At 42.9% G+C, this 12,086-nt stretch overlaps 1 protein-coding gene across 1 annotated transcript; it reads right to left on the reverse strand.

The window, feature by feature from the left end:
• Positions 1 to 506: 506 nt before the first annotated feature.
• On the reverse strand, positions 507 to 11,127 carry FOXR1 (forkhead box R1). Its single transcript, XM_077112030.1, is given in 7 exon segments — positions 507 to 596; positions 1,060 to 1,298; positions 2,223 to 2,314; positions 2,316 to 2,459; positions 2,698 to 2,936; positions 3,051 to 3,125; positions 10,964 to 11,127. Coding segments are annotated over 7 exon segments (888 nt in total). The 5' UTR covers positions 11,025 to 11,127; the 3' UTR covers positions 507 to 558.
• Positions 11,128 to 12,086: the final 959 nt, after the last annotated feature.

A 12,086-nucleotide genomic window follows, 5' to 3' on the forward strand; every position in this document is an offset into this window, starting at 1 on the left:
GTATATGATTGAAATTTTCAGTTGCTAAAAAGTCAAACAAAATTACCTTTCAGCTGGAGGAAAAAAAAAGGCAGCTTCTTCCTAGTCTTTCCAGGCCTCAAGACTTAAATTCTTCCTTTGCATGCTCTTACCTCTGTTATAGCACTTGTCACAGTCTAGCAATTGTCCTTAGATCCTACGGGCAGGGCCAGTTTTCTGTCCTCCGAGCTAGTATATAGTAGCTACTTAAATGTCAGGAGAATGAGTTGATGCTTCCTTAGGCCTTTGGTAAGGCTGGCACTACAAGTGAACATCTCCCAAGATTCTTCTCATAATCCAGAAAATGGGTACTGCTCCTGGATCCTGAGAAAGGTTTAGTTTTTTTCCTCTTGTCAGGAAAAGTATGAGTTCCATTTGCTGTACACCAGGTCAATGGCCTATTGCCTCTGGGAGCATCCCATTTTTATCCTAAGAGTTGGCTTCTACCCTCTCCCCTGTCCTCAGAGATCACTCACACACACACAGAAGGCTGCTCACAGGGACTTTAATAAAGTAGGGGCCGACTCTTGCCTCTTGGGGTTAACAGGGTTCAAGTTCAAAGAGGAAGGGGATCATATCTGTAAGAAAAGAAGAGAGTTTAAGGAATGTCCCCTTTGCACCTGCTATCTCTAAGCCTGGAAGGCTCTCCTACAACAAGCAATCGGCTTTTCCTCCTCTCTCAAAGTCAAAATGCCCCCACTTCTCCGCAGCCTCCCTAAAATACTCCAGGGAAAGAGAAAGCCCCCTTTGCACATGAGCTCTATTACCATGCTTCTCACGTACAGTCACCATTTCCCTAGGCTGCTGGGGCTGTGAGGAGGTTTCCCCAACCCCCTGTACCTCAACTCCCGTATTGGTGGTAGAGGTCTCACCTCACGCAGGCACCACTCCAGGATCTCCGACTGCCCTCCTTTCCCTAAGCAAATCCTTCCAATGGGAGATGCCCCCCATGGAGTGACCCAGGCTTCCTCCTGCACACTCAGCATTGGGTCAGGTCCCCTGAGTCCCCTCTCCTTGACCCCATGCTTGACAGCTTCACACCTGGCTGGCTCATACACTGTTGGATACTCTCCAGCTGAGTGGAGGCCAAGGCACGGGCCTCCTCCTCGAAGCGCCGGTGTCCTTCCTCAGTCAACTTCCAGAGGCAAGATCGAGGCCGTGTACTCGCCACCCCCTGCATGCCCGCTGGCACTTTCTCAAAGCTATCACGGAAGCACAGATTGTGGCGGACGGTATTCTTCCAGCCTTCTGGAGCCGTCTGGAAGAAGGGGAAATGCTGTCTGGGGACAGGAAAGAAAGGTAAGGAAAGGCATGGCTTCTTTCAGGGATACTCTATCCTCGAGAAAGTTCTCCCCCAGGTGCCAGGAGCCTTGGCTCTTCTCTCTACACGGAGGATGGCAAGCTGGCCCTGCTGACTCAACATGTGGTGAGACTGCCTCCTGATGCGATGCTTGTGCAGACTCTCCTCTTCTAAGCCTGGTCCACGGCCCCATTCCCAGCTTATGGCAAGGCTCATTTTCCTTCTGTACTCTGAGGGCGCAGGACTTGGACCAGCAGCCTTAACAAAGCAGAATCAGGCCAACCAAATCCTGTACGAGTGCTCAGGGAGGGTACCAACCTGAGGGTTACTATGGCAGGGTCTGAAGATTCCGCAAGAGACATTTTTAGAGTCTCTTCTCCTATTAGGGGAAAGGGCCTGCCTGAAACACTCCCTCACACCCACATTGTACGTGCCTACCAAAGTGACACATCAAGCCCTTTTCACCAAGGTCAGGCAGTAAGAGAGTCCCAGGGTAAATGTGGGAAAACCAGATTTTACATCGGATAATATTGAGAGGAGGGGAGGAACTGTTACCTGTCCCAGGTAAATTTATGTTTTAAAGGAAAACCAAGTTTAAAAAGAAAAAACAAAACAAAACAAAAAAAGAAATACTAAGTTAGAAAAAGATTGGAGACTTTTTTAGTGTGAATGGGGATGGGGGGAGAAGTGGAGTAGGGTGGATGGCCTCCTGTACATGTAGGGACATACATTTCAGAGGCAACCAAGATTTAGTGCCTGGGAAAGGAGAACTGGACAAGAACACATCCTCAGACCCAGAGGGGGAGACTGAGGCAGCAGCCAGGCCTGGGGCAGGGTGGAAGGCATCAGAACCAAGCCCCTGACTCCCACCCTTCCCCTTTTCCACAGGGCCCCCGGCACATACCGAGTGAAATTGTAGATCTGCTGCACGTTGAGGCCACAGGGGGAACTGTTTCTTAATGCCAGAGCAATTAGATGGAAGTAATTGAGGGGGGGGGCGGGGCCAGAGCCTCCCCTCCTGGCTGTTGGCTTGCCGAAGCCTCTGACTCTGGAGGGGGGCCTTTTTGTGAGAGGGTGGGAGAGCCACAGAGGAGCTGTCATCCTGGTCCTCGGCCTCCTCCTCCTCCTCCTCTTCTGTGAGCTGGAGGAGCACAGAGTAGGAACTGGTCCTGACTCCATGGCCTCTCTACTCCAGGGGTCCAGTAGGAAGGGGCAGTGGCCTGGGCCCACCATTGTGGGCTTCTCCCCAACCCAAGGATGCAGGTAATTTCTGAACCCATCAACCCTTTATGACCCCTAAGAAAACAAAACTTCAAGACATCCCTGGGCCCACCCTGCCCTCAGCCCAAGCCTGGCCCATTACCCCAGAAATCCCCTACCTCCCAGTCGCTCAGGGAAGAGGCAAACCGTTTCTGTGGGGGATATTGCTGGCAGAAGGAAGGTGGCAGTGACTCCACCACTGTGGCTTTGATGCATTTGGAATCTTCTTCTTTTGGGGGTGGCTGAGGGGCAGAGAGTATGCTTGTCACAGTTTTCCTCCTTGGGGCCTCCAGCTTTCCAGGGGGGTACACGATGTTGGCATTTACCCACATCCACAGGTTAGGTTCAATGTCGGGACCTGCACAGATAATCAGCAGATGATGTGCCACAGCTCACTGGCTTTGGATGTCCCTGGTATCCAGCCTAGGTCACAGAGTCATGTCGGACAACTCACACTCCCCTCTCTACTCACCATCTTTGTCAGGATTGGGTTTCTTCTCCAGAGGCAGTTTTGGGGGCGCAACTATTCGGAGTCTGTATCTGGCAACTGGACAGAGAAGAGGGTCAAAACGTGCAAGGATTTCCATTGTGGTCTTTAAGCTTCTCTGGGAGATGGCAGTGGGTTCTGCCTGGGGAATTATGATACCATATTCTACTGGCTTTCCCCTCACCTTTCCTGACCTCCTCAGACTCTTTCACCCCTTCCCCCTGAAATGCTGGTATCTGTCCTGTGCATTCCTCATATACTATCCCTGAAGACCTCATGCGTGCCTACAGTGTCACCACCATAAACTTCAGGCTCCCCAATTTTTCTGTGTAGCCCAGATGTCTCTCTTGCTAACCCATATATAGAACTGCCTACTGGATGTCTTTACTCGGATTATTTCACAGGCACCTCAAACTCAACATTCCTAAAGCTGAACTACATCTTCTTTGAGAAAAAACCTGCTCTTCCTCCTGTCTTCCCTGCTTCAGCAAATAGAACTGCCATCCAAATGGTTGTTCAGCCAGAAACTTGGAATTTATTCCTGACTCTTCTCTTTCTGTTCTAGTCCTACTGTTCTAGTCCAAGCCATAACCTTCCAAATGGTCTATTTCATTCACTGTATTAGTCTGATGATTTTACTAGATGTTAATCCCATCATACCACTCCTCTGCTTAGAACTTGATGGCTTCCCATTGTCCTTGGGCCAAATGGAAAACCGCTTGAGATGGTCTATAGGTTCCAGGCTCCTCTTCACTGTTGAGTCATGCCTCCCAAGCTCTAGATTCGAGGCCTTCCCTGCTTACCTGATTAACTGCTACTTACCCATCTGCTCTCTATTTAAACATCTCTTTCTAAAGTAGGCCTTCTCTGATTACCTGGCCAAATACTCCCACAGCACACATTTTATGCTTAGAGTCTAAATCCAGGTTTGACTTGTTCACTGCTATATCCCCAGGGCCTGGCACATGGGAAGAGCTCAACCTTATCGGTGAATGAACACATGGTGGGTTAAGAGTAAATCAAGTCGACTATGTGATTGTGAAAACCTTGTGTCTGATGCTTCTTTTATCTACCATGTCAACAGACGAGTAGAACATATGGAATAAAAATAAATAATAGGGGGAACAAATGTTAAAATAAATTTAGTTTGAAATGCTAGTGATAAATGAAAGTGAGGGGTAAGGGATATGGTATGTATAATCTTTTTTTTCTCTATTATCGTTTTATTTCTTTTTCTGTTGTCTTTTTATTTCTTTTTCTGAATTGATGCAAATGTTCTAAGAAATGATGAATACGCAACTATGTGATGATATTGAGAATTACTGATTATATATGCAAAACGGAATGATATGCTAATGTTTTCGTTTGTTTGTTCTTAGTTTTTTTAAATAAATAAATAATTTTTTTTAAAAAACAGTAAATCAAGTATATATTAGAGCTAACTGTTCAGCACTATGCAGGCTCCTTAGGGTTAGGGGAAACTATTTTTAGCCCCTTACTGTCCTTATGATTTCTGACAGATGAATCTAGGTTTTTGCTGAAAAATTATACAAATTATTGGCAAACTTCTTAATTAGAAAGGATGCCCCTTACATTGTTAACCTTCAACACAGTAGTGAAAAAAGGAAAAAGTAATAAGATATAATGTTGGGAAGGTAGGTCAAACTACCATATGTGCAGGAAAAAGTGATTAACAGAAAATCACACAAAATCGACATACAAATTATTAGAACAAATAAGAGTCTAGCACGTTTGCTGGATATATAAGAGCAATATACCAATCAATAATGTTCCTCTATATAAACAGCAAATTGTAAATATTCTAAAAGGTATTATCATAATAGTAACTGAAATTAAAACGTTAATTCTATAACTATATAATTACAACGTTCATTTATAATTGAGTTAATCCATCAAAGAATGGACTAGACTTTTGTGAGAAAAAATGTAATCAGCATTTAAGGGCATAAAAGAAGCCCCGAGTAGAGATCTAATATATATACTATATATATATACTATATATATATAGTAACAATGTCAATTTTCCCCAAGTTAATCTATAAATTTTATGCCAATATTATAACACATAAAAATTAAAAAGTTCTGCATAGTAAAAAAAAACACCATAAGCAAAAAAAAAAGACAATAAACCAGAAAATATATTGTAAAATTCTCAGTTCTCTGATATATAGAGGACACCTGCAACCTTGTAAGTAAAAGACCAACCCAAATCTATAAAAAATGGACAAAAGATATAAATAGGCATTCACAAAAGGAGGGGGTACCTGAATCATTAACAAGATGCTCAGCCTTACTAGTAATCAGAAAAAGAAACACAATAAAATCAGTGAACACTTTATATCAATCACATTGACAAGAATTATAGAACTAGATAATACCAAGTGATGGCAAAGATGCAGGGAAACAGAACCCCGTATTGTCAGTTCTCAGAAAAAGAACTTTTAAAATGGACTCTGTGAACCATGGTCCTCAGCTTCTTTTGCAGAGCCTGATGTTTGAGAGACAGAGCTGTGTGTCAGCAACAGAGCAGTGTGTCAGAACCCCAGTAACCAATCAAATCATAAGTCAACAAGCCCCTGTCCAATCAAGGGACTACAGACCACCTAGTGGCCACCCTCCCCTCCCGATGTCACTGTACCTTTAAAACACAGCTCCCAGAATCAACGAATGGGAGCCATTTTCCTTTCTTTCTGCTGGCTCCCCAGGTGGGAGAGCCACCTGCCATTTTCAGGCTCCCACCTGCCTTCTCCCACCTACCTTCTCCCTGTTCTCACCCTCAATAAATTTGTGAAGCTTTGACAATGCTGTCTGGTGTGGGATCCTTAACGACACTCAGTGTCTAACACTTATTACACTACAATTCTGAGTATCCATTGTTGCAGCTTTGGTAAAGAGCAATCGGGCAGGACTTCCATTTACTATACTATCTATTCCTAAATGTGTATATTCTGGTTAACATAAGAACTAAATAATCTTCATTGTTACTATCATCTACTAATCCTTGATCACTTCCCTTCATTGTCACTCTCTTCAACACTACAGTTCCTACCTTAAGTTTTTGGCTTCTCAATTCTTTGAACTCTTCTCCAAGGATTTTGCCTTCCACGCTACTTAAGACAGTTTCTCTGATACTGCAATAACTGCAAACTTACCATAACCTCATTTTATGCACCACATAAAAATGTACCACCTCTTATCTTTCCAGCTCACTCCCTCTCCACCCCAACTATGTTTTGATCCCACTGAAATCTCCAATCCATAGATCATTTCAACCCTTTCACTGCTCTTAATCACTTGATGTCCTCTCATTTAATTAGCTTGAAACCCCAAGGTCAGTCATTAAGTTCACGCCCTTGCAGGCTGCCTCAATTCCCCCCTGGCTCCCTATGGTTCTGGAATACTTGCTTGGTCAAACCACAACCCTGATTTAAGAAACACTGTTGGACCCCTCTCAGGCCCCTGAAGTTGAACCTGACTTGAGAAAACTATACAGTCCTATGGACTGGTCCCACTTTACATTCATGACCGTGGGTCTCAAGTGGGGCTTCAGCACTGCCTGTCAATCATAGTACATTTCTCATCTACTCCAATCATCCTTCCACTCTCCTAGAGGACAATTTTATACCTCTCCTTTCTCCTTAAGCCTCTACTATTGCATTTCCATCCTCACTCAGCTGTTGATCTTGTGATTTCACTGCAAATACAGAAGCAATCAGAATTTCTGCACATTCCTTGACCCTCATCTACTCACCTACCAATGTTTGTGCCCATATACCTTCCTACCTGGTATGATTTAAAACTGTTCACTATCCCGTACTTCTATCCAAAGCTCTTCTCTCTTGGGCAGAAATCCCCTCATGCCTTCTCAAGGACAATGTGGACAATGTGCCAACAATCCTCCTCTCTCTCTCCTGAGTCAATTTGTTTTGTCTTTATTGGATCATTCCCATCACCATTCAAACATGCTGTTAGTTCTTCCATCTTATTAAAAAGCAAGAACTTCCTTTGTCCCCACTTTCGGTTTCAGGCCACTGTGCCATATTTTTGTTTCCCTCTGAGGCAAAACTCCTTGAAATAACTGCCCATATTTTCTGTCTCCAGTTCTCTTGCTTCCATTCTTTCTTAAACCCACTAGTCTTTCTTCTCCGCCATTCCACCAAAACCTTTCTTGTCAAAGTTACTATTGACCTCACATTGCTAAATACAGTATTAATAAATTTCTTAGTCAATATCTTAATTGATCTCTCAGTAGCGTTCTGCTCATGGATCATTCCTTTCTTGACATACTTTCTTCACTTGATTTTCAGGACACCAGTATCCTGGGTTTGATTCTCAGCAGCTACTTTCCGGTCTTTTTTTTGGTAGTTATCCCTCTTCTCTCCAATCTCTATACAGACCCCCAGGGTTCAGCCTTGCTCCTTTTTCTCTTCTCTATCTATTCTCATTCCTTAATACCACACAAATATCAATGACTTTCAAAAGTTGCTTCTCCAGTCCACCCTTCTCACCAGAAATCCAGATTCAAATATCCCACTGCCTACTCAGTATTTCCGTCTGGATGTCTAATAAGACTTCAGCATACCCAGAACAGACTTCCTAAACCTGTCGTGCTACCAGAAACCTCGCCTTTCTCAATACAAGGCAACTCCATCCTTCCACTTAATCAGCCAAAAAATTCAGTCATCTTCAAATCCTTTTTGTAGGGTATGCTACATAATTTGAGGCACCCGGTGCTAAATGAAAATGAAGGGCTCCTTATTAAAAAATTATTAAAATTTTCCCAGGCAAAGAAGACTAAAGCATTAGAAACCAACAGTGAGGAGGGTGAGACTTCGGACAGCCCAGACAAAGACTTTTAATAATGAACATAGACATTCAAGATATTCAGTGAACTCCAAACAGGATAAAAACCAAATAGACCCACGGCGCCATGTTATAATCAAGCTGTCAAATGTCAAAGATTAAGAGGGAATTTTGAAAGCTGCAAGAGCAAAGCAATGTGTCACATTCAAGTGAGCCTCAGTAAGATTAAGTGCCAATTTCTCATCAGAAACCATGGAGGCATGGAGGCAGTGGGAAGACATATTTAAAGTGCTGAAAGCAAAAATTACCAGCCAAGATTTCTATATTGGGCAGAACCATCTATCAAAATGGGGGCAGGATTACGACATTCCCAGATAAAAGTTCAGGGACTCTGTGCCCACCAGAATAGCCTTATAAGAAATGCTAAAGGAAGTTCTGCAGGTTGAAAGGAAAGAACACTAGACAATTGGCTCAAACTACATGAAGAAATAATGATCTCTGGTAAAAACAATGACATGGGTAAATATAAATACCAGTACTATTGTATTTTTTATTTGTAACTCCACTTATTATACATACAGGATCTAAAAGGCAAATGCATAAAATGTAATTTGTGACAAGAGCTACATAAAAGAGGGGAAACAGAGGGGTACAGGAGCAGTTTTGTTATAGGTTGAGGATGTTATATTTAAGCCTTGTGGTAACCACCAAAGAAAATAGTCGAGAATGTACAGACTCATAGATACAGAAAATAATGTAAGGTTACCAGTGATGGGGGGCAAGGGCAGTGGGGAATTAATGCAAAATACTGTAGGGTGTCTCTTTGGCGTGAAAAGAAAGTTCTAGTAATGGAAGGTGGTGAGGGTACTGCAATATTGTGAATGCAATTAATTCCACTGAATAGTATGCTTGGGAAGGGTTGGTATGAGAAGATTTTTGTTGTACAATGTTTCTACAATTAAAAAAAGCATCTAAAGAGACAATGACAGTGAAATGCAATACACGATATTGGATGGGACTTAAGAATGGAGGAGGAAAGGCTCAAAAGGACATTAGGACATAAGAAAAAAGTGGAATACAGACGGCAAGTTTTATATCAATGTTAATTTTCTTGAATTTAAGTGAATTATATACATGGATCTTTTTTTTCTTTGTAGGAAATGTATATGGAAGTATTACGTGTTCAAGGAATATGCTGTGCGTAACTTGTTCTCAAATGTCCAGAAAACAGACCTGGCAAAGGTGGCAAAATGTTCAAATTGTTGGATCTGGTTTTTTGGGGGATGGGACAGATATGTTGGAGTTCTCTGTACAGGGTTTGTATTATTATGTCAACTGCCCTGTAAGTTTGAAATTATTTCAAAATAAAAAGTAAAAAAAAAAATGAATTTCAAGATAATGACAAGAGCATTAAACCAAGCACAGGGGTCCTAGGAGACTGTACTGGTTGGGCACTCAAAAAGCCAGTCCCAAGATCACATCTATCCAGTGCTCAAAACCTTTCAACCATGCCTCAGTTTTACTCAATGTCAAACCCAAGGCCCTAAAAGTGGCAGATGATACTTTTCTGCTCTCTGCCCCACCTCCTTCTGAACATTCCTTTTCTTTTACTTTGGTTCAACCACTCTGGCCTCTTTGCTCTTCCCCAAACACTCCAGACTCATTCATGTCTTCCTGGCTTCTGCACTGGCTATTAAACTTTCCCTCTAAATATCCTCTTTGCTTACTCCCTCACCTCCTATTGCTTTCCCCATGGAGCCCAACCTGACCATCCAACTTAAAACTAGCTGCCACCACCTCCTCTGCAGCCTGCCCGTGCCTTCTTTTTTATTTTTTAATTTATTTATTTATTAATTTAAAAAAATTAAGAACAAAAACATTAACATATCATTCCGTTCCCGTGCCTTCTTTCACCCTCCCTGCAGTTATCACCTTATAACATACCATATAATCTACTCACTTATGATTCTTGTGGTCTGCCTGCCCAAAGAACGCAAGCCACATGAAGACTTGTCTGTTTTGACCACTATGTATTGTTTCTATAACAATGCCTTGCAAACTGTAGGTGCTCAATAAATATTTAGCGCTGATGAACATTCCTGTATATTCATTTTCTTCAAGAATTACAGTGGCACAGAGTTGGAGGCAATTCAAATGCCCATTAATGTGAGAACTGAAAAACATGGAAGGCATGTGTGCATATGAGAACACTACACAGCCAGAAATAATGAGCCACATCTGCATTTAGCAAAGTGAATAGTTTTTAAAAACAATTTTGAATGAAAAAAAGCAACAAGATTACATCATTCACATAAATTAAGGTCACATGCAGCACAAAATATTGCTAAAGAGTTTAAAGGTGGGATATTTAAGGACATTAAATAGATTAGGGTGAGTAGATTAGAGAGTGGGGGAGGTGAGTGGAAGCGGGGTTGGAGATTGAAAAGGAAAAATCATTAAACTGCATCCAAGGGCCTTGCCCAAACAATAACCTACCATCAGCATTGGGGTGACGACCCCAACTCTCTACACTTGAAGTCCAAAAAGGGGGGGAAAAGGGCCTCAATGGTCATCCACCCAGTCTGCAAATATTGAACACCTCTAGGTGTTAGACAATGTATTAAAAGCTAGGGATACAGCCAGGAACAAACTGATAATTTAAAAGAAAAAAAAAGAGACAGAAAAATGCCTAAAATGCCAAATGGCGATGAGCACCGCAAAGAAACGGCCCAGAGAGGCCTAATGCGTCTGGGGAGCTGGCAGGTGGCGGAGGGTGATAGGCAGCCGTTTTCAGGTAGGACACCTGCCCTCGGGGGGGTTGCAGTCGGTCAGGGTGGGCGCCCAATCGCCACTCCATAGAGCACCAAATGGGTGGGGGTGGGGTGGGAAGGTTCCGGGAACCCAGCAAAGGGGGGGTGGGGGGGAGTCGCGAAACTTCACACCCTCGCCCTGTGTTTTGCCCCTGGGAGGAAAGGAAGGCAGGAATTTAGGTTGGGGGCGCTTCCAAGAGCCCCCGACCCCCCGACCAGGCCACCCCGACGCGCCCATCCCCCATCCCCAGCACGGGAACTCACGGTTTTGCTCCGCTAAGGATAGGTGGGTGGTGGTAAAAGCCAAGAAAGACTCATTCCCCATGTCCCAGTCGAGCAGCCCCGGGACCTGGCCATGGAGGCTGGCCCAGAAATCGGGACGCTGGAGTTTCAGGTCCACTTTTGGGAAGAGGCGAGAGAGTGTGCAAGCTAGGAGAGGCTGGCGAGGATTAGGCTTCCGAGGCGCTTCCTCTAATGTACCGGCTGGGATTGAATTAAGTAGCAGGCAGCTCAGGTGTGGAAAGACCCACTTTGACGCTTTCAATCTCCTCTAGGCGAAACTGCGTAGAGTATAGTCTTTCCTCGACCCCCCTACCCTTTCATTTTTGGGCTTGGGGACTTTAAGAGTCCAGAAGGGGGAGATCCCAGGCTCTCTTTCCCCTCTACGTTTGCACAAAGCTCTTATACTTCTTAAAAGGCAGAATGATCCTGTGACAGCGTTAATAGTTACTTTCTAGAAGTTCTGATAGGTTTTATGGCTTAGCCAAGGTCACATGCTTAGTAAATGGCGAAGATAGGATTGAATGGTGATTGCATTTTGTTGGGGTTTTGGTTTTTAATCATTTCAAGTTTGCGGAAAAGCCTTTAACTCAGATTTGCCAATTAAACCAATTAATTAGTATTTTACCATATTTCCTTTATTCACTACATGTATATATGGTATACATACACAACGTTATTTGTTTCTAAACTATTTGAGAGTCATTTACAAACATCATGGCCCTTTACCCATAAATACTTTAGTGTATATTTCCTAAGAATAGAGATACTGGTTTCTTTAACCAAAAAATCAGAAAATTTAACGTTGATTAAATCATGTATTTAATATACACATTCTATAAAATGTTCACCTATTATTCCAATAATGTACTGTATATATATATATATATATATATTTTTTTTTTTTTTTTTCTGGTCTAGGATCCAATTCCATCATGTAGTACCTTTAATTCTCATGTCTTTCTTGGCTCATTTGACCTGGAACAGTTTCTCAGACTTTTTAAGATCTTTCATAGCATTGACTTTTTTGAAGAGAAGCTGTTTCCTTTGTTTAGATTATGCTGATGTTTCCTCATAACGAGACTTTGTGCATTTTGGGCAAGAATAC

The sequence above is a fragment of the Tamandua tetradactyla genome, chromosome 8 (genome assembly GCF_023851605.1).
Source record: "Tamandua tetradactyla isolate mTamTet1 chromosome 8, mTamTet1.pri, whole genome shotgun sequence".
In the NCBI taxonomy this organism is placed as follows: Eukaryota; Metazoa; Chordata; class Mammalia; order Pilosa; family Myrmecophagidae; genus Tamandua; species Tamandua tetradactyla.